The following is a 23,521-nucleotide window of genomic DNA, read 5'->3' on the forward strand; positions in this document are numbered from 1 at the left end:
AATCTGCATGAGAGAGAGAGAAACAACACCCATGTCACGGTCAGTGTGTCTTAAAACCACCAGGTGGAGCTACAGACAACATAATGAAAGCCTCTACTGTAAATGGGCGGTGGACCTTGAAGTCATTTAAGACATGTTGAAGCTGAGGATGATGATTCAAAGCTATTCTGATAGATATTGATTTGATGCTCATATGTAACTTAAAGAGAATATTGTAGTAATTGTTTTTGTCTCTCATGCATTATTTATTCATTTATAGCTTCTGTTATTCATCTAAAGGTTTCTTCTGGATCCATGTATGAGTTGTAGAGGAGTTAGTTGGTTTTTAGAGGCTTATAAAGGATCAGATAAGACCTATTGATCCGCTATTGATCAAGCAGCTCAGGGAAGAACTCCCTCATTAGTGTGATGCCACGGAGGAACTACTATCAGAGGCACTTCCTCTTGATTGGAGGAAACATCCATACAGGCGCTTTGTCCTTAAATCCCCTCCAGTCAAACGGCCACACAGAGTTTTCGAGGAAGTGACGTCTCTCAAAACCGTCGTTTTAACCACACGCCACCGCCTCGCTTTGAGATCTGATTGAGAACAAAGTGTTCGACAAAAGCCTTGGAGTGTCACTGCGACGCCTCACGAATCAAGAACGCGCTTGCAAACTTCATTTTTCTGCACGAGCACATTAAAGAGTCAGTCAGTTGTCCATCAACGCTGATAAAACCCCGCTCTTATCTGCCCTATGTAAATCACCCTGCGTCCTTCAAGGCTGCACAGACAGAGGAGGAATCACAATGTTTTATCTGTTTGCACATTGCAGGATTTTAAACGTGGTTTTTTTTTCCTCCTCGCCAACCTGAATTAATACGGGAAGGAAGATGCTTTTGGAATATGAGACCAGAAAATGATCTGAGATGTCCCTTAAGAGACATCGAGAAAACAAGCACCTGGAATAGCACACATGCTTTAATCTCGCTGGCATCCCCCCGAGGCTTTGCCCTGACCTCCACCTGTCATTGACCATGTGATGGACAACCTCGCCGTCTTCACCCCCCTCGCCCTGAACCCGGTGACCTATCGCAGCCGGATCGCCACCACGCAGAGGTTAAGCTTCCTCGAAGACCCCCTCATCGCCCCGGGGCTCTCCCTTCTCATTCGTCCTCCGCCACTTCCTGTACATGTGCGTAGTTGTTTGTAGCCATGACGACAGAATCCATGGCAACACGGATCCCCATGGTTCTAAATAATAAAGGTGGATGGATGAAGGAGGAGGAGGGGGGTGGAGAGAGGAAGGGCTCTGTGGCTATTTTAGCAAGTGTCTCAGTGGAGAGTAATTGAGGAGGGCCCTTGTTAACAAGAGACGGGGTCTGCTTAACAGGCGAAGCTTCCAAGGGCAACACACAGCCAGCTCCTCTTTGTGCTTATAAGGAGGCATATATATATATATATGTATATATATATATACATATATATATATACATATATAGTCCGGGATACAGATTAATTACTGGGTATAAAACTAAAAGTGTGTCCGTGGATGTCGTGTATAGGAGTGACGAGGAGTTCAGCAGATAGGCAGCAACGTAGACCGTCGAGGACAGATAAGAAAAACAGAGTCTGTGTGTAATGCGACGGTGTTTTTCCTGCATGCAGGTGTGTTTTGGAGAGATTAACATCCCCGCCTCTCTTTTCCTCTGATCCCCAACCTCTCTCTTTCTCTCTGTGTGTGTGTGTGTGCTTTAAAGCTGCAGTGCTACCTGAGCAGATTATATACCGTCTCTTTGCTGTTTACTCATGTTTTATTGAGACAACCACGGTTTCCTATTCAGTCCGCTCAGTAGCTCTCGACGAGGGAAACAAAGCCCGACGCCACACTGAGTCAGACTTTAACGCTGCTGTAAGTAGGTGGCTTTAAGTTGGAAAGCATTTATTCTGTTTCTTATTACAATATTCTGAACTTCACAGACTAAAGTACTGCACTTAAAGGAACAGTGTGTAACATTCAGGGGGATCTATTGGCAGAAATGGAATATAATAAAATTTATGTTTAGTTGACAAAACAATCTCCCCTTACGGTCCATTCAGTATTCAATGATGTTACACATCTTCATCTGCAGATACTTTTCTGTCCATGTTGGCTTCATTGATTTTCATAGTCCATCCATCATCCATCATCTGCAACCGCTTATCTCGTTAGGGGTCGCTGGAGCTGATCCCAGCTGACATTGGGCGAACACACCCTGGACAGGTCGCCAGGCTATCACAGGGCTGACACGCAGAGACAGACAACCATTCACACCTACGGGCAATAATGAACCTAACCTGCATGTCTTTGAACTGTGGGAGGAAGCCGGAGTACGCGGAGAAAACCCACGCTAACACGGGGAGAACACGCAAACTCCTCACAGAAGGGCCTCGAACGTGCGACCCTCTTGCTGTGAGGCGACAGTGCTAACCACAGCACCACCGTTCAGCCCATGATCTTCATAGTATTTAGTTTATTGTGTCAATGTAGTAAATCAGAATATGGAGTGATACTGTGGGGTTTCCCTGTTTAAAACAGATTTTATACAGAATGAAATTCACATGAGGCTATGAATCCACAATGATGTGTCTCTCCAACATCTCTGATGCAACGTATGCATCCGCTCCGGCCTCTATGTGTTATTCATAAACTTTCTTCTCATGTCCACAATTGAACTCAGGCAACAGATTGGAACAGAATCATAAGTCTTCATGTCATGTCAGCGTCCGCGCCTCGCTCTCATTCATCTTAAACGGGCGTCTGTTCGTCTCAAGGTTTTCATGCAACACTGTGGATTATTTGAGAAAACAGGATCAAGGTGTCTTCAGGCAGCGCGAGGCTCTCACTCACATGCAGAAACACTCCTGCTCTCTCTCTCAAACAATCCCACATAGGTTTATACGTCGATACGAGACGTGCGTCACCGCTATCCGTGTGTGGGTAGCTTACGTCGCTGCCATGCTAAATTGGATTATATTGCTTTTTAAAGCCATCTATCCACATCCTCAATTAAAACCCTGCACATTGTAACTTGTGACACGTTCGTGCCCGCGTGCGAGTGTCCGCAGGCTCTACAGTTTCATTATAGCTCATGTCATTAACATTTTTATTAGATAGCTGTCTTACTATCATCTCTGGAGGCAGCTGTGCGATGTGATTATCTCCACACTAATATGCTATACATTTTTTTTGCAGGATTTTTTTTTTCCTCATCATGGAGCATCACACATTTTGACAGTCAATTAACAGACCGGGCAGAGTTACCATGGGAACAACTTCTTTTAGAGTAGACAGGACAGGAGAGGAGCAACACCTTTAACAACCAGCCTGACTGGCTGACTGACTGACTGACTGACTGACTGACTGACCGACTGACTGCAGCCCCAGAGCAACTGATGCATGCGTTATACGTATACATGCAACCGCCACTTTGCATCACGCAGCTGTCGTGCCGGAGTGTGGTGAGACAGATGTTCACTCTACTCGAGCCGAAAATGAAATAAAGGGGAAAGAGAGTGGAAATCCCTTTTGAGCCGGGATGTTATTAGAGTGTTCGTCTGTCAGGTTCCTGGGTGGGCAGAGGAAGTAAAAGCAATTATTACAGATATCTTTGTATGGATGAAGAGGAGTGAGGAGTAAAATGATGGAAGTAAACAGACGAGGAAAAGGAGGAGACAGAAACAGAGTAAACACAATAAAAGTAAAAGGGAGTGAAGCCTCGCAGACATGGGAGGAAAAAAAAAAGAAAAACTTAAGGGGGATGAAAATATTTGTGCGAGTAGAAAGAAAACAGGAGATAGAAGGTAAAAAGAAAAACGCTGCTGATTTGATGACTTATTCAGGGTTCCTCTAGAGCTCTCTTCCAAGGATCTCTTTGAGAAGGAGCATGTTTGAAGTGTCTGCATATGTGATAGTCTGTCTGTCAGTGGGAGGTGGAGCAGGAGGCGGCAGAACAGACAGAAACACAGATACAGAGTGTGTGGAGGTGAGATAGCGAGGGAGGGAGGGAGGAAGAAGAAGAAGAAGGGAAAGGATTGCTGGAAATAGAGAGTACGTGAGCGAGGAAGACGGCGTGTCGATGCTCTCCTCTGCACCGCGGAGGCTTCGGCAGGGATTGGCAAGGTTGGAGCATGAAAACGGGTTTTAAAAGGCTGATCTCTCACACTTCATTGGTGCAGAAAAGAAATGCTAAAGGAAGGCAGGAGAGAGAAAACGCTTTTATATGAACAAAAAGACGGGATGTATGTTGGGGCAAAAAATTGCAAATCAATAAAAAAATGAGAAGAGACATGAAAAACAGTGATCCATAAAAAGCGGATGTAGCTGCACCTCAGGAGCTGAAGGAACCATCGGCTTTTTTCCGCGCCCTTGTGAGGAGTAAGGACACGTCCGACCTTCTATATAGCTGGCGGCTAATGGGCAAACAGAGGCCTGACAGTTTCTCAGCTTAACAGCACGACGTGGGCTCACAGCGTTGGCTACCAGGCCCGCGGCGTGTACGTGTGTGTGTCTGTGTGTGTGTGTGTGCGTGGCTGAGCACACATTTGAAACAAGTCCAGTTTGCACAGAGCACCGGGAGAGCTCGACTCATTGGCCAGGCCCCCGCCGTCACCGTGGGAGACGGTCCTGGGACGGCTGATTGGGTCTGGGAGAGTAAACAATAGGATGATGGGAATAGCCAATGCGAGGGTCAAAGGTCAGCGGGGTGGATTGCACGTATACGGACCTTCCTCGGTGTGCCCTGATGTTTTCACACAGAACACAGCAAACACGCCTTTAATGTAAATGAATCTGATATGAGCACATTATTATTCTTGGCTTTTTTCCCAAATGTGTGCGTGATAGTGCTGAGTGTGCATGTGTGCACCGTCCAGGTTAACAGGTTTCCATGCAGCATGTGTAAGACACCGGTTTTACCCAGGGTCCCTCTCTCTATTTATAGGCTCAGAGAGAGAGTCACAGCTCATATTTATTTATACAACTGATACTGAGATAGCAGAGCTGAGGGCAGATAAACAGGGATCTGTGTATTTATGAGCTCACAGTGAGCGCGGCTTCATAAAGGGACGCAGGAGACTGCAATTGTTTTATGGATGTACTCCACATCTTAGTGATTGCTCAGCTTTTACATACTACAGTGGCTTTATAACAGAAAGCGGGAAAACCGATCATAATGACTCCACGGGTGATGATTTGTGTTTGTACTGGTGGTGTGTGGCATGCGTGCGTGTACTGTAGATGTGTTTCTGCTGCCAGACTCCCATCCCCCCTCTGAGAACGGCGGAGGAAAAGGCCGTTTCTGTGTCTGTTTACACTGTAAACGGACAGGAGCTGGGCATGGCTTTCATTATTCTAGCAGACGCACAGAAAACACTGCTGCTCTATTTCACACATCTCTCACAGGGAAAGTAGGATTTATTACTTGGCTCTTATTTTTCTTTTTTAAGTTTTGGCCATTATTTCTATCCCTTATTGTAAGAAAAATAAAGGCTGAGATATATACTTGGAAACGTTATTGTGAACTGTGATGGATAATCATGTTATACTTGTCATGTGACGTCAGGATGACGATCAGATCATGTCTTTATAACGTCCGTCAGTCCAGACCCCACTTTATTACGTCTGGTGGACGTCTGTCAATATCTGGACGTCTGACTAAGAGCCCTCTTAGATGTCTGGTGGACGTGCAAGATACGCTATATATATCTGGACGTCTGGCCAGGACCCCTTTTGGAGGTCTACAGACGTCATAGACAGGTTCAATATCTGAACCAATCTGAAATGTGTCATTATAGTGCTAATAAAGTGAAATGCAAGAAGTTTTTTGGGACAAATTGTCATGTGAAATAAAATAAATACAAATAATATTATTATGAAAACGGCAATAATGGAATGATATAACATAGTGAGTTGATATTATGAATTATTTAAAAATTATTCCATTATTTACAATTTATTTAAAGGTTCCATATTGTAAAAGTCTAAAGTCTTTTATATTATAAAGCAGGTTTAAGTTCTATAAAAATACCGTTAAACTATCAAAACGTTCAATATACGGAGAAACACACACAGCCCATATTCAGAAATTGTGCGTTTGAAACAAGCCGTCAGGATTTCTGTCCATTTGTGATGTCACAAATATACAATATTTAGACCATTACACGGTTTTAAACTTAAACATTCTAAATGTGTCCCAGTTTTTTTCCTGTTGCAGTGTATGTGAATAACATCAGCTGACAGGAAGTAAACATGGACCCAAACTGTTGCCTAGCAGCGCAATTCCATTGAAATGCACTAAAATGGAGCGTTTCAGACAGAGGGTGAATACAGGTGTATTCAGGCAGACAGTACGGGGGAAATAAAGTGTTTTTTTTTAACATTACAGCATGTAAACATGTTCTAGTAGAAACACAAAATACAAGTATGAACCTGAAAATATGCATGATATGGGACCTTTAATAATGTACCTTAGGGTTGCAAAGGGGACGAAATAAGAAGTTTCAATGAAAATCTTAGCTTATAATATGGAATTTATTTTTGTGTGGGAAATACACTTAAGACAATACTGTAGGTCTTGTGGCATGTTTTGGTTAAAATATCTCCACTTAAAGCCATTTAAATTGAAACCTTGCACATTGCACTCCTCCATCACTTGTAGGGCCGACATGGTAACCTTCATTTTATCTTCCATAAACTTGACTAGGGTTTGTTTGAAACCTGCATGGTCTACGGTGATGTCACATCCCACGTTCTCAGCAATTCACTTGATGAGTGTAATGTTATTTTTTAGCTGTAGAAATGATGACCAAGACTACAAACACAACACCCGTGTTTATATAGAAACTGGAATGTCCGTCTGACATCAGTATGAGGAAATGTAAAAACACCATTTGAGTGTTGAATTAAAGAACAGAACAGGGAAGTTGGGAGCTGTAACGTAGAGCAAAACAGCCTTTTACCTCACGCACAGACAAACAGGGTGATCAACCTGCTGCGTGTGAAGCCAAACCACAAATGAAACACCTCTCAGAAACACTTGTAAATTGATTCTTTATATTTCACAACAGGCCTCATGTGCCTGCTTCCTCACACTACATACTGCATGCTATATAGGCTACATATGTCTCTCAATATAAACTAAGAAAAACATTTTCTGTCACTTATTGTAGGATGGCATTCATATATATATGTGTTAATTACTGCAGAAAACATGGATTGTTTCAAGCTTTGTTGGTGCCATGACGACAGGCAGGTGTTGAGGAGGTAAGGTGTTACATTTCTACTCTAGGTGCTCTAACACTCAATCAGTCCTTTTTATAGTAGGCCTATTTCAAAGTATTTTGTCAAGTATTGTAGCTACTTTTCTAGCCTATGTTTCAAGTGCATGAGTCAAAAAAAGAAGTCATGATAAAGCATATTAAAAAAAAAACAAACAAACACCAAGGCTAAGTGGAAGTAGGCAGTATATATTTGGCATCATTGGGCAAAAATTCTATAATAACCTTTCAGCATATTGCAGCGGTCAGAAACCTTTACTATCAAAAGAGCCATTTTAGGCCAAAAAAAATAATCTGTCAGGAGCCGCAAAACATTTGAGCATTGTGATGAAAGTAACACAGTTTACAATCTAAGTATATAGTATATAAGTCTAATGCAGTGAGGGCCAAAGAGACAATGTACTACGGAGTATTAGGGCCACATTGAGGGAAAAAACAGAATAAAGTCATAATATTATGAGAAAAAATAAAATAACGTAAAATTACTACTTTATAATATTACGACTTTTTTTCTCATAAAGTGAAAAGTCACAAGTGATGGACAGCAGACCTCAGATCAGCTCTTACTGCTTGTTTTCCTCCGGTCTGTGAAATCTTGCAGTCAGGAGCACCGGAGGACACAGAGGAACATGATTTCTTTCAGGTTACCTGTTTCATGTTCTACTGTCACGATATATAGCAAACGTTATATAAAAATAACTTTTATTTAATCATATTTGCTCCAATCTGCCAACTTCAGCTTTAATCAGAGATTTTAAAGCACCACCTGGTGAGGAGTCAAAGTGACCCAAATCAAACACACCTACACAGGTGCATTCTGGGTCTGATGCTAAATGCTAAAAGGCTACATGCTGGTTTCTCCAGGTGACTTCCACCTTCACTGAGGGACTTTTCACCTTCAGGAGTAACTGAATGTTGAATCATTCAACATGTTTGGAAGCTTTGAGGAAGTGTCTCAGCGGGGACAGAGACACTGGGACAGGTTCTATAGCCTACTGGGACACACAGGCTCAGTGGACTGGTTTTATTCTGCACTGAGAATGGAGGAGCAGAGGAGTTCACCTGGAGCAGGTTGAGGACATGAAGACTCAGAGTGACGTCAGGACAGGTGAGAAACAACAAACTGTACAGAGAGGAGAGGAGGACGTCAACGTTGCCAGGCAACGTGAGGTGATGAGTGCAGCTGTGGAGTTTATGTTGTTCATACAGCTCTGTGTTTGTCTGCTTTGGTGATGTCTTATATTTATATTTATATAGTTTAATGGTGTCTACAGCTGTTTTTTTATTATTGTGGGTCATTTTTTGTTTATTGTCTGAGTTTTGTCTCTTTGTGTCTCTGGTTTATTCTACTGAGGTTACACTGCCATGGTAGTTGTATAATAATTATGATATCTGTTGTATGCACAGGTTGCATGGTGTGGTCTATAGAGAGGTGCTCTTTGGATCCTTCAGGTGTATTTGGGCTCATTAAATCTTGTGAAGGGCTCATTGTATGGGTGGAATATGGTCTCAGAAAACAAACAAAATGCAAAAATAATCCAAGGCACACTGTAGAGTTTGAACAAAATTTAAATGTCTTTATTTTACATGGCAATAATTGTTTAAAATGACCATCAGGGTCACTGTCAGCATTCAGCAGTAGCTTGCACACCTATATTGTGTTGCATTAATCAGTAGAGTGAAAAAATAATTCTCCATCAATGTGCAAGCTTATTGGTCAAAAAACAAGGAAATGACACCTCATGATGGATGAATTTATCATTAGTTTGGACAAAAGGTCTCTTTACTTTAATACGTCTATCATACAACATCATCATTTTACAGCATATTTTTTATTTACCCTCCCTTTACCCCACCGCTCCATTTTAAAAATGTAAGGCAGTAACATTTACTCAGAGTAGCCGACATATTAAAGCTTCAGTAGGCAGAATGTTTTTGGCATCGTTGGGCAAAACTTCCATAATAACCTTTCAGCATATTGTAATTCAAGTGTTCTGAGAGGAAACTAGACTTCTGCTCCTCCTCATGGCTCTGATTTCAGGCTTTAGAAACATCTAGCCCGTGACGGGAGACCAATCACAGGTCATTTCATTGAGAGAGAGCGTTCCTATTGGCTGTGCTCCGGCTGGTGGGCGGTGCTTGGTATTTCCTCAACATGGTCGCCGTGTCACAAACTTGCTCATTTTACTGCTCTGAGAACATCTGAGGAGAGAAATAGGCATTAACGTAACATAATATTGATTCATATTTGATCAGCGCTGCCTAGTTTGACCGTTTGGTCGGAGTTCGTGAGTGATTGACAGCCGGCTCTCAGAGACGGCAAGGCTCCAGCTTGGCTCTGATTGGTTGTTTTCCTCCGGTCTGTGAAATATTGCAGATGCCAGTAGGCTCGTTCGAGATGAGTCAGGCCTGCACAGAATCGATCACTGGTGATTTGCAATGCATGCTGGTTTAATTTGTGTCCGACTTGATCCCGACTTGCTCTGACGTCATGCATTTTTAGAGCCAGGCGCTGCAGTAGCTCTCCACCGACTGCAAAACCCTGGGCATGATGGGAAATGCCCGATTCTCACCTGATCAAAGAGCTGCAAACTACAAGTAGCCTACAGATCTACGGATCTAACAGGATGTCACTTTTCCTATGACTTCCTGTAAATTTATGAAGGCTGCTGAAAACTGTCCGACTGGACCGCAGTTGTCTGTCACCGCCCCTCTGCTGCTGCCACCTGATCTCGTCTGCTTTCCAGGTGAGGACACAGAGGAACATGATCTTTTTCAGATTACCTGTCTCATGTACTGTCAGGATATAATGACTGTTTTATAAAAATAACTTTTTCTAATCATATTTGCTCCATTTCTTACCCACTGCTGCTTTAACTGACCTACTTTTTACTTTTATCAAAGTATTTTCACTTGTATTTGAGTCTTTAAATTAACTTTTACTGGAGTATAATATTCTTGTGCTCTTTCCAACCGTGCCAGCCGGTGTGTCCTACACACAAACACACACACACACACACACACACACACACACACACACACACACACACACACACACTCTCCCTCTCTCTCTGACACAGAGATTGTAATAATGAGGCTATCACAGCTCACTTGAGCTCTGGTCACTTTGTCAAGTGTGTTTGCAGCAGAGTGACTACAGAGGAAACAGCTCTCTCCGTTTGGTCGTTCTGACAACCTGAGCTGAATATTAATGACCGTTATAACAGGAAGCCTTCGGGGGAAGTGCATCCAAAATTCCGGGCACATTACTCTAAATATAATTGCCGGACACTTATATGAATAAATATTTGCTTCCTGATTTATAAAGTTGGTGTGACAGTAAAACTGACTGCTGCATGGTTGTTATCCCCGGCTGTCTGTTTCCTCGCTGGCCTATATGTTCCTGCTGCTAGAGAAAGAGAGTGGTAAACTAAAGGAAAGTCTGGAAAGCAAAGATGAAACTAAGAAGAGCCAAAGGCATAATGTATGCTCTGTGTCTCTATTCCACACCGCTGTCTTCCTCAGTGGGAGGGCGGATACTGTCTACCTCTGTGTGTGCTTCTGCACATACCACTTCCAGCCCTGCAGGCACAGACATTTTGCTATCTATAGAAAAAATTGCTCGCTCTTTAATTCATGCTCAGTGGAGAATACAAATGGCAATAATAAAAGATTCACAGAGCAATCGTTTGCTTCCTTCCCTTCTCGGGATAGTCATTCCAGTTCCTGCGAAAAGGACGAGGGAGTGTTTTATGGCGCACAATAAGAAGACCGATACTCCATCTGTCGCACGTAATTCCCAAAACCATTATGAATCCTTCCATGTGCAGGTATAAATAGACAGAGTCTTATCTTCTACAAGATGTGGTTATGAGAGAGGAGGGAGACCATAAAGCGCAGATTTAATAGGCAGTTCTTTTAATGTACCTGCTGCTGCATGAGCCCACATTCATCAGATGCTCTTTAAATCCTCTCACACAATGACAGGAAATAGGCTCATTCAAGCTTACGGAGTATCCGTAGAAGATCAAATTATTGAATATAATGCTCTCGTTCTCACTCCCTGCTCTCTCCTCCCAGTTCCTTCTCTCTCTGTCTCTCTCTCGTCCTCATGAACAGGCTTTACGATTTTGGAGATTTTGGTTCCCATCAGGAAATGTGTCAGGCAGAACAATTGAAATATTCTTTTTCTATTTGCATCAGACGGAGGAAAAAAAAAAAATTAGGAGGGCGGTAATTTGCTTCTCCGTATAAAGGAGGAGGATCATTTTAGAGTCTCTCAGATGTGTCGCACCATTTGCACTTTTGAGTGCAAGAATGAAGAGAAGTGACGAAGAGAGCGGGAAATCTTTAATCTATATTAAGAGTGAAAACATTGTTCTGTAAGAAATGTGGCGTGAGGGCGCTCGCAGCTCACATCTGACCCACGCCATTCCACCTCTCCATATTGATTTATGATGTATTATTAATATGCTGTATGGATATAAGGCCGCGTCATTCACACTGCCCTCTGTAAATGATCCCTATCACAGCCATTACAGCCTCGTTACACCACCGTCAACACGCTCTAATGTTGCTCTCTTCCTCTTGCTTGCCCACTAGTCCGCTGGTTATAACTCCCAATGGGCCATTTTAACGGCAGACCAGTCAACTTCTCATAGCGGGAAAAGCACAGGTGTCACTAACCATCATTCATTTACACCTGTACTTTTTTTTCTATGTCAAAATGTCTGTGTGGAAAAGGCCTATTCTAAATACACTATGTAATGTAGTACTTATTGTTGCATACTGTTTTTTGCGCTTGAGGTGTTTCACCTCGATTTCATCACAATTAGTTTCATTCTCATGCAGCTGTGAGCCGTTCCTCTTATTTCCCTTCTTGTTTTTCATAGTTTGAACAATGGTGTCCATCAACAGCACGAACAAGTCAAGCAAATGTATTAGTCATGGTTTCGGTTCGGTTTGTTTTGCACATTAGGGAGAAGAAAAACAGAACCATTGTTCAGATAATTGCATCCTCTACGTCTCTGACACCTCATTAAATAATTAGCAGCTATTTAATAGTGTTGCAACGTTTCAACAAGCCCACGGTTCAGTTTACAGTTTTTGCATCTCTAGTGTTGCACATACAACTACAGCAAGTACCGAGGGTCAAAGTTGAATCTCAAAAGTTGCTCTGCTTAATCATTTACAGTTGGACAAAGGGGTTCATTATTTCAATACTTGCTTGTGTGTTTTCTCTTCCAAATACGTCTTGTCGTCGTGTTTCTTACCGTGTTGGACTCAGCGATGAAGTTAGTGGAAATAATCCTTTAAACCTATAAGAGGAGGTGAGCCGGGACAGAGTTGGGTTTCGGGGGTACCCTCTTTACGATGCACATACAGAAGGTTTCTGTTCAGCGTGTGCAGGGTTGGTATTTTGTTTTTGAGTAGTGATTGTCAGGATAAGTTCTGTTTTCTTGGCAGCTTTTATTTTGTCTTGTTCCTCCACTTGTTCGGTGTAAATATAGTAATCTCGTTGTAAACACCAAGTTTTTGGTTTGCATTGCTTTTTAGTCTCAACTCGTCTTGTTTGTTGTTCTCAATTTGTTTTCTATTCTAGTTGGATGTTGTTGTTGTTTTTTGCTCCCTCAATTTACCCTCTCGGATAGTGCTGCACAATATATCGTTTTTTTTATTGTCATCACAATATGAACTTGCGCAATAAACACATCGCAACTATCATTCTTTTTTTGTGTGTCTTTTGTGTTCAGTTCATTAAACAATGTCCGAAATTATTTCCTTTAATACTTTTAATTCAACAAACAATTTGTTGTATTTTAGTAGAATACTGAAAACAGCAGGAAGGCAGAACTAAGGACACTTTGCAAGTAATATCGTTATCATATCTCGCATGTTTTCTTCATATCGTGCAGCCCTGCTCTTGGACTATTGGAGACGTAGCAGATGGATTGTGCTATAATGATAATATTCATTATTATTCCATAATAATATTTAGATTCACTCGGTGCGTTTTATGCTTACGGCTCCCAGCAACGTGCTAAAGGCACCGAGGTGTTCCTTGTAATCATTAAACATGCGTGCCAGTAGCTGGAGGCGGTATTTGTACCTGAGCTTCTCATCGTTTCCCACATTCTTCCTCTCTGCACAACACAAGCTCGGCCTGTTTTGATCACATCCTCTTACCTTGGTTTGTGTAATTGCTTTCTGTGTTTCGTAAGAGGCCTCATTAAAGGAGAGGCAACACCCAGTCTCGCACACTCTTAATGATTATTCCCCTGGATCTTATTAGGCCTCCTATTCAACAAATCAATTAGGGGGGCCCAGAGAAAGATTACAGAGACTTCTTACCCTGATCAGCCAGCAGTTAAAGATGAGATGTGTGTAGTCATTATTTAGCCATTAGATCCACATCGAGACAGGCAGGGAGTAGAGGACGCAACAAGCCAGCCACAATACCGCAGACTAATGACGGAGGGAGAGGGAGGAAGGCTACAAAGCGCCGTCAGAGGGAGAAAAATCTAAATTGGCCTGTTGAGGGAGGAAGAAGATGAGGACGGACAGAGAGAGGAGTATGTGGGCCAGGTCTCTCTAAAGGTTGCTGTCACATTAGAAAAGGCTCCACTGTCTGCAGTGCCTCCTCTCGAAAGGTAAACCTTGTCTGAATGAGCTATCATTTCAGACAGTTTGACTTCTTCAACCAAGATTCATAGCTCTTATATCCCAGAAAACAAATTGAATTGAGCACGTCTCGGCATGTGCGCGGTATGAAAATGTGTCCGGAGCTTTTCTAAAGGGCTGTGACGTGATGTGGCCTATCCATAGTATTTTACAGACAAAAGAGGAGCCCACACCAGCCCTCCTTCTTCTTCCTCCTTCCTCCTTCCTCCCCCCCACGCTGCCGGTAGTCATCTCTCAACTATCCATTAACTGCACCAAATAGATGCCTGGAGGAAGAGGAGGAGGAGGAGGAGGAGGAGGAGGAGGAGGAGAGGAAAAGGTCCTCACTCTCTGTTAAAGGGATTTTCTGAGAGATGGAAGGACATGGAGAGAGAGAGGCAGAGTTAGGTAACAATGAGCGGGCGGTGGACGAGAGGGAGTGAGAGAGATGGGGGAGGAAGAAATGGCTTTAAAAATAAAGGGTTGGTTGGAGAGGAAACAGGAGGAGGTGGATGGATGGCATTCAGCCGGGTGAAAACACGGTGTAGAGAAATATCCCGTGACCTACTTTGGAACATGTCAGTCATCGCGTTCCTCTCGGCTATTTTCCCCGTCGCTGGTCACTCATTAACTCTCTGTATAGCCTCTTATTCAGTATGCATGAGATAGGGCCATCAGTCAGAGCACGGAGCGCTGCGCTATCTGAACCAGATAGGCCGTTGCTATTCTTCCACGACCATATTATAGTGATGATGAAGTCCTTTTCACGCTACAGCCTCGGTGCCAGTCGCCTCGGCCGGACCAGGACTTCATAGAGAGATTCTTTTATTAGTTTTTCTGAAAAGCTGAAACGTGATAGTGAGGGTTTTTTTTGTCCATGTTTTAAGCTAAATGGGTATTAGCTTCTGTGCTGGAAATTAAATTTTGAGTATCATTTTAACCAAGATAAAGCAACAATTCTCTTGTTAGTGTTCAACGACAGGATGAGGTCGGGACGGCTCGAGGCTCAGCTGTTGAATGCCGACAAAATAATTGTTGCCTTTATTGTCTTGCATAAATAATAAGCAGCTCATATGTATTGTGATTTTTAAATATTGCGATTCAATATTATAATTTATTGCGATTTTTTTGTTAACTTTTTTAACACTAGACCATGGGAAAAGTTGAATCATACACTTCTTGGGACTTTTACTTTCGAAAATATCTAAATTAATACATTAAAATGTTTGTAGTAGTCATGAAGTCAAATATATCAGACTGTCAAGAATTATTCATTATTCTTTTTTCAGCAACCCAAAAATAAAGAATAAAGACATTTCACTCACAGATTAGTGGTATTTTCTTTCAGATTTATAAGGGATGTGTAATGTTTTATACTTCTGGTAAATATAATCCAATCAATCTTATTTACATATTATTTACTTATATACAGTTCTCTTTGTTTTGACTGTTTGTAACTTCTTACACGTATAAATCATTGTGGGTCGGTGTCTCATGCGCGCTCTCGTGTGTGGCTACGCTGTTCAGACTCAGACTCCGACTCCAACACAAACTACACGGAAACACCAAAACCACAAAGTTCTATCTAGTGAAGCCCGTCTGTTAAACAGTGTTGGCCGCGGTCGGAGGACGTGGGGGAGACCGTAGCTTTGGTCTCCAGGGCCGGAGTCTCTGCTGTAATCTTCTCCTCTGCTCCTCTGCCTGCCTTCACTCACAGCTCGCTCCACCTCTCACGTGCATGCTGCTCACTCCACACTGCAGAAGACCGTAGCTCTGAGAATATCTAGTGAATGTACAGTGGACGTTTGTGCAGAAATAACTGCTGCAGCTCCTCCAGACCAACAGAGGTTTCCCGTGTCTTGTGAAGTGACGGGGCTCCGCAGAGAGAAACGTTATCGTCTCCGACCAAAACTCCGGTGTCTCCCCTGTTCCCTCCAGCCGCGGTCGGGAGGCTGAGGCAGGAAAAGCCAACACTAGGATCAGCATTGATTCATGGAGAGACCTTCATCTGGTCAGCTAACATTACTGCCAAGCAGCTGAAAGAGTGATATTGTGGTTTTAGCTGACGTGTGTCACCTCACTGTTTTGAGCGATGCTCCTTCATGTCTATGTAGAGCGAGCACAAGCGCGAGCAACAGGACGCTGACTTTCGTTGACTTAACGTAGTCCCACGTGTCTACTTCCTCTAACTTCTCCAAGTCCGTCTCTAGCCCTCCCGTCAGCTCCGTTCTCTTTAAGCATCAATGGTCAGCTCCATCGGGGCCGTTTGAATGCATTTAACATAATTGTCAGTATATGGGTGCTCTTCAGTTGTAGCGTCGGCCCATTTGACCGCGGAGATGAGAGTGACGGTCAACTTGACCACACGTTACCGCAATTTTCTTACACGGCTGTGTTGAATACTCGGTTCTGATTGGTCAATCACGGCATTCTGCAGTCTGTAATTTCTTTATAACAAACCGTTGCACCACCTGAACTATATATTAATATTCTCTCGTGTTACATTTCTTTGCCTTTTTGCTGCATCACCTTGTGAGAAGGTTTGCCACAAGTTGGTGGAGTTGCCGTATCTTTAGTTAGTTTCTCTCACTCGCCTCTTTCTGTTGGTGTGAGCGTATTACTGACCTGTTATGTTGAGGTGTGATGTGCTTGTCAGGGGGCACTCGTGTTGCAGGGAAACATCAAATCCTCTCCCAGAAGTGCATAGTGAATTTATAGATCACTCATGCATCAGAAACTGGGCCGTATGCACACCACACTAACGCTGCTCAGCTCTCTGGGTGATCTCAGCTCAATCTGCTGCCACTCCTGGGACAGAGCAGAGGTTCAGCATCTAATACCGTCTAATGGAAGACGGATACACACACACACACATACACTATCTAAAGGAGGTCAGCAGTGGGACCATCACACTGTGCATCACCTGATTCCCATCACCACAACACAAAGTCCCAGTTTGATATGTAGAAATAGATTTGTCTGTCTGCTGGTTAAATGGGAGAATACAGCCTGCAGCATCTGTTTGATGGGAAGGCTTTCAGCTGACGGACAGCCTGCAGCCAGGCGGTTGGGAATGGCCCTGGCTCGAGATGTAGATCTGGGTTCAGACCCCAGACGACGTCAGTCTGTCTGCCTCCCCCCCCCCCCCCCCCTCCAGTGCTTTCAGCCTCATCTAACCTCCCAGACTGAGGTAATGGATGAACTAAATGCTTTTAGGTCTCCTTGGCATTTTTAGTTTTTGTCTTATTTTCCCTCAGTAACCTTTAAAAAACAACATTTCCTCTGGTGTAGCTTATTGACGGCCGGTGGCTTTGAAAGCACTACTTTATTTTACAAATACATAATGACACATTGATTATGGAAAAGTTAAATCCTCTCAAATTGCCCATTAAGTGGGTTTGAATGTGTAATGAGTAGCAACAGGGCATATTAACCCAAAGCGATGGGTTCAAGCTTGGTCTCGGGCAGACAAGGTTGCTATGACGACGAAGCTGAGGGGCCTGTTACGGAAAAAAAAACATCATCCAGAAACAAATAATGGCAAACAGGAATATTAGGATGTGAGAGGTGCATTGTGTGTGTGTGTATTGTGTGTATACTCGGGGTGTAGGAAAATATCAAATATTGTGTTTTGTAATAGTATCGATTCTCAAAAACACTGTATTGCTTTTTAATTAATAGTTTACATGCAAAGATTAACTCAGTCAATACTTTATTTCAGTTGCAAGTTAGGGCTGCACGATTATTTTGATCAATATTGAGATCACGATTATTCATTGATTTTAGTGACAACATATTTTTATTGCACTTTCACATTAAAATAAACAGAGCACATTCCTGCTAATGTACACATTAGGGCTGCACGGTGTTGGAAAAAACTGACATTGCAATATTTTTATTCTGTTATCTACGTATGTTTGAATAGCGGTCGTGGCTCCGCCTCTTCCGCTACGTAGCCAAGATAGCGACAGTTGTGTGGAAAGTGTCCAGCGTTCCACACTCAACGATCTGACCGTTTTGAGTACAACATCCGGGTACTTTGAGTGCACTGCATTTTGCCGTACTTCCCAGTGTGAACGCACTTATGCACCCAAAGTAGTAAATGTAAGTACAGAAGTACGCGGATTGGAACACACTGTGTGTGTAAAGTGCGCCAGTGGTTAGAAGTCCTTTGTGGTCGCGATGAATATTTGATTTATTGTGCAGCCCTATTGTAAAGTGATGCGCCCTCTCAGTCTAATGATATGATGTACTGTGATAAATGCAGATCCAACTGTTCTGATTGCATAAGAAAAGTACACTTTTTTAATACACAGATTTTATGCATATGATGGTGTGTTCTTTATACAATGACAGTTTTCTAAAAATTAGATTAAAAAATCGTAATATATTGAATCGTATCCCCTGTATCATGATACGTATCAACATCCCTAGTGTATACTTTAGAGTAAAACACAACAAATGGACATTTCGTTGTCTTGTTTTTCTATCCAGGTGTGATGCTTATCAGATATGACAACAGAGACAACAGAGATGCAGGTTGCAGCTTTGTGAATCACCACGGGCTGAGGAAAAGATCTCACAATAGCACACCGCTGCTCAGAGGGAAAGCACATATATAGTAAACAAATCATATACCTCAAAATGAATTTGCCTGTGGTTATTCTCAGCGGGACAACTGATGATTGTATTTTGCTCCCTTGTGTGTACATGTGTAGCATGTATCTGTCTCTGTGTGCAACATGTATCCCCCCCAACACAATCAAAACGTAATCCATATGAAGGCTGAAGGATATTGACCCGCTCTCTGTAACAGGACCTCTCGGGCCTCTCTGCACAGATGTCCTTCCGTACGCCCACATTTCATCATTTTTCCCTTCTCCTTCCTCCCGAGCGGCCTTCACCCCCACACCTCCTCGCCGCCAGCAGCATTCATTTACAACTACGAGATTCCAGATGAAAACACATCTGTAGTCTCGGGCCTTTGACTTCCCATCTCTTGTCTCAAATGATCTGCACTGGATATAACTCATTTGAAAACTGAAATGTATGTTATTTCCAGTCGGAAGCAGCTGAACAGGTGAGAGAGGTCGGGATGGCGGCGTGGTATACACAGCTTTGACTTCAACACCGGAGGCTCGGCCCGGTGTCTTGTCTCGTAACTCAAGTGAGAGTTTAGTTGGCTAACCATAAAAACCTTCATGCTTTAGTTACTTAGATCAAATAGCAGCAGATGTTGCTAGAGAAAATGTTGCAGATATATTCAGAATGAACATTTTGTCGCTGCATAATATACGGGCATTACACTTCCTTCAAAATGTATTTCATTGCATATGAATGTTATTAGGAACAAAGTGCTCGCTGCCCCCTCTCTCCCCGCCGGGGAGGGACGGGGCTCCCAGTGCGACTGTCGACCAGAGCGGACTGTCCTCAGTGTGCCCCAACCATGTCGTGCCCCCAGGGCGGGGCTCGGCCCACGTAAAAGGTGGTCTGCGGCGATGTCGGCAACCCACCCGACCCGTCTTGAAACATGCGCGAGTCACAGTGTGCAAGCAAAACCGTGTGACGCAATGACAGTGAGGGCCAAGGCACCGGCTGAGGTGGGATCCCGGGCGCACCACCGGCCTGTGTTGCCCGCACCGTTGGGGAGGTGGAGCGTGAGCGCGTGCGATAGGACCCGAAAGATGCTGCCGTAAAGTGGTATCGGTGCCGTTTGTATCGGAGCCGTTTTGCGAGTACGAGTACATGAGCACAGTATCGGACCCAACACCGGTATCGGTATCGGTGCATCCCTTATATAAACGACTCATTCTAAGGTAACAAAACCACAACGATTCTTATTTTCAGGTGATTAAACACTAAAGAAAACATACTTATTGATATTACATTCCATTTCTGCCAATAGATTCTCCTAAGTGTTACACACCGGTCCTTTAACAATGAGTTAAATGCATTTTATGGATGTATTTTGGTGAGTGAAACAATAATCAAGTGAATAGATAATATAAATAATCCCAGGAAGTTAAACTTAACTTCCAAGTCCTTTTGTATTCCCTCTTCTGCACTTGTTGGAAGCCGTTTCCTACAACCTCCATAACATTCAGTCATATTAGTCAAAGCAGCCTCACTGATGAATGTCTGTTGCTTTTCAGATATTTAGTTGGCTCCACCTGACTGGAGGACAATCCAACATATTAATACATTTTGTCTGTTTTGTTGGCGTCACATGCTCCTACTGTTTGGTGAATGGTGCCATGTTGTTCATATATCACTGAGATATCAATCTTAAGTTGTGGTTCCAGTTGTCTCTTGACTGTGTTTAGTTGTTTCCCAGTGAAGATGCTGGTCGTTTAGTTTCCACCTATCATCGGGCTTCTCCGCTCAGCTTCTCCAGCCATCCAGATTCTGTGCGTCAGTCCCGTTGCCGCTGATTGTTTCCCTGTTAGAGAGACGAATAAGCATTTAGTCTGTTTGTGAAATGCCCCGTGACAGAGTGCGTAATGACTTGGGGGGCTATTTACACGTACATGTCAGCTTTAGCATGTGGGCTAATTCATCAACTGTCACACACTGGGCGCCCCCCTGCTGCTGCTGGTAGCTATTATAATGCTAATGTTATGGATTGAGTTTGGATTGGCATTTCATTTTGGGGCAGCTCAGGCATCCCCATAGTAATGCCACACCAGACAGAGACACTGTATCGCTGTAGCAGCTCAATTTAAAAAGCCCAAACACCATTGACGGAGGATAAATGAGGCGAATCCAAGCTGCCTCTCATTTATATGACACGACTAAAGACGGCGTTCCCTGCAGGCATGGCAGTTTGAGCCTCCCGTTCTGAAGCAGGCTAATTGACTGGAGGTCTGTCTAAGTAGTTCACAACACAGTTAGTGTCAAATACACATTCAGCAACAGAACATTGTACTGTACCTGTCCTGTAGAACGTGACGCATGTATAGTTTTGTCTGATGGTTTGTATCTCTATCTTCGTGAGAAGTGATGACATTATGCAACAAGGGGGTGTTTAACGGACCAGTGTGTAACATTTAGGGGGATCTATTAGTAGAAATGGAATATAATATTAATAAGTATGTTTTCTTTAGTCTATAAATCACCAGAAAATAAGAATCGTTGTGTTTTCGTTACCTTAGAACGAGCGGTTTATAACTATATACGAAGACGGCCGCCATGTTTTTCTCGTCGGCCATCATAGTTCTCCTACACGCTTGGCACACGGGAGAAATTTCAGTCGGTTGCAATCTGCAACCTCACCACTAGATGTCTCCAGATCATACACACTGCACCTTTAAGGCATGAATGGGGTGTTAAGCAACCCTGTCTCCCACAAAACGATGTTCTCATACAACTAAACTGCAAACTCTAAATTACGTTTTGAGGGAAACATATTTTCTCCCGGATTACGGTCACTGTTTTAAAAAGTTTTTAAACAGTTTCAAACATGTAATTAATGTTGTAAATTGAAACAAAACAAAAATGCAACAGTTAGGTTCAGGCAATCAAACTATTGGGTAAGGTTTAGTAAAATAACATCATGGTGTGACTTAAAATGACTACATTTCACACGGGACAGGAACAGCGGTCTCTTGGAGGAAGTCCGGTGTTTGTTGGACCCATCCACCTCATTTCCCGCCCACCAGTAGTGGACTTTCTTGATTGTTATACCCGTTATTATTTAATAACATCATTATTCAACATAACTTTCATTTATGGTCCCTCGAAATATTACATTACCCGCTCTGCGCGTCGTTCGTTGTCACTCACTGCGGTCGTCCGCGGACTTACAAACCAATATGTGATACAAACGTAATCCACGACGAAATAATTCCTATCAAACGCAATTGAGAATGCATTTCAGTTGTATGGGAACGTAATTTTTAGGAGACAGGTCTCAGATTAGGATTTCGAATCATTAATTTGGAGTAATAACAAGAGATTTTGAAGATTTTAAAATGGTCCTAATCGAAGCAGCAGAGGCGAAGATATCTGTCTTTTAGTCATCTAGTATAGGTTAAGCTAAAAAAAACACTAAATTCCCCATGATGCAACCAATAACATCTTTTCATTTTCATCTTTCCCTCCGTGCCCGGTTAAGTCCACACCCCCAGTTTGTAACTTCTAAGGTTTTGCAAGCTTTCCAGTGTAGGTAGCCCAAGCTGAGATAACCATCATCATTTTATGACACTTGATAAAGTTCCCACAGAGAATATATCACACAACTGTTTTAACAGGCTGAGTCGTACCGCGACCATGACGAGTAAACTGACCTTTAATGTGTAAAACCGGTGGAACTCCCCTTTAGTGAAAAGGCCAACGAGAGAGATTTGTTTGGTCATGAACATACTGCAGTTTTAAAGTTAGAAATGTTCCAGATAATACACACTCACAGCAGATGAAGATTGTATATGGATCAGTTTTCTTGAACATTGCACAAGACCGCCATGTCCATGGCATGTTCACACCAGCTTACTTAATGTAGAAGAGAAGCATTACATGAACAGTATTGAATAAAGCTTCATGCTGTACATGAAAGTCCCTGCAAACTATTCCCCTCAAAACAACAAGTTAAACCCCTGCTGATGCCTTCGTTGAATAAATAAATGTAATTTAATTTGATGCATTTAATTCCATTTCACTACAATGGACATTATGTTCATGATAATGTCATCTGCAGTAGGGCTTCCTGGGCCATAAGGTTTGGGAATATGGAAGCGTTATGCCAGTAACGGTCCTTACGAGTATAGCATTATGGGTGTGAGTGTGTGTGTGTGTGAAACCACACACCGGAAACATCACCATAATGAACTCCAGTCTGATGATGACTAATAGGAGGGCAGAAACACACCCCCTCTGCACAATGAGATTACTGAAGCATTAGAGGTGATGTCACATCTGAAGGGTCGTTGCAGGTAATGAGGGAGTCATTATCGGTGCTTCTCAGACGCAGACGAGCTTTACGGTAAATTATTCATTATATTATAACAAGAAATCAATTGCAACTAGATTTATTATTTTTAAATTAGTCAGTTTTGCTCTTCATTTACATTTCTGGAGGTTATTTAATGTGATTTAAATAAATAAATGTAAACAACATGCAACGTATCCTGAAACAATGGTTTGTTTATTCCTAATTTTTTATGCGTTTTTCCAACGAATGTCCAGCAACACGTGACGCACGTCAAAATAAAACTACTTAGGTTTAGGCAAATGAACTACTTAGTTAGGTTTAAGGAAATGATCGTGATAAGATAACACCGGAAGTGGCGTTACTTAAGTACGGAAGTTATGTGACAAATAAATCGACGTTAACTTCTGGTTTCACACGGGACACGAACGCCGGTCTCCTGGACGAGAGTCTGGTGTTTTTTGACCCACTGATCCACACCGACGTCCTCTGTAAGCGCCGTTTGGTGCTCTTTATGCTTCCTGGTTCACATTTACATGGATTACATATGAATTGATTTTGTGGGATATATACAAATTACAGTGCATTACTTTTTCGTAGGTATAACTACGAACGATTACATACATACAATTAAATATAAA

General features: G+C 42.7%; 1 protein-coding gene across 2 annotated transcripts in view; it reads left to right on the plus strand.

The window, feature by feature from the left end:
* Window positions 1-8,098: 8,098 nt before the first annotated feature.
* Window positions 8,099-23,521, plus strand: part of LOC119494008 (ras-GEF domain-containing family member 1C-like) — a 70,242-nt gene continuing 54,819 nt past the window's right edge. The window contains exon 1 of one of the 2 annotated variants that reach the window (XM_037779604.1): window positions 8,099-8,467. In XM_037779604.1, coding sequence (XP_037635532.1) covers window positions 8,378-8,467 — 90 coding nt within the window. In that variant the 5' untranslated portion in view covers window positions 8,099-8,377. The remainder of the gene's footprint in view (window positions 8,468-23,521) is intronic. The other variant, XM_037779606.1, reaches the window with a different exon arrangement.

Source organism: Sebastes umbrosus, chromosome 9 (assembly GCF_015220745.1).
Source record: "Sebastes umbrosus isolate fSebUmb1 chromosome 9, fSebUmb1.pri, whole genome shotgun sequence".
NCBI classification, from domain to species: domain Eukaryota; kingdom Metazoa; phylum Chordata; class Actinopteri; order Perciformes; family Sebastidae; genus Sebastes; species Sebastes umbrosus.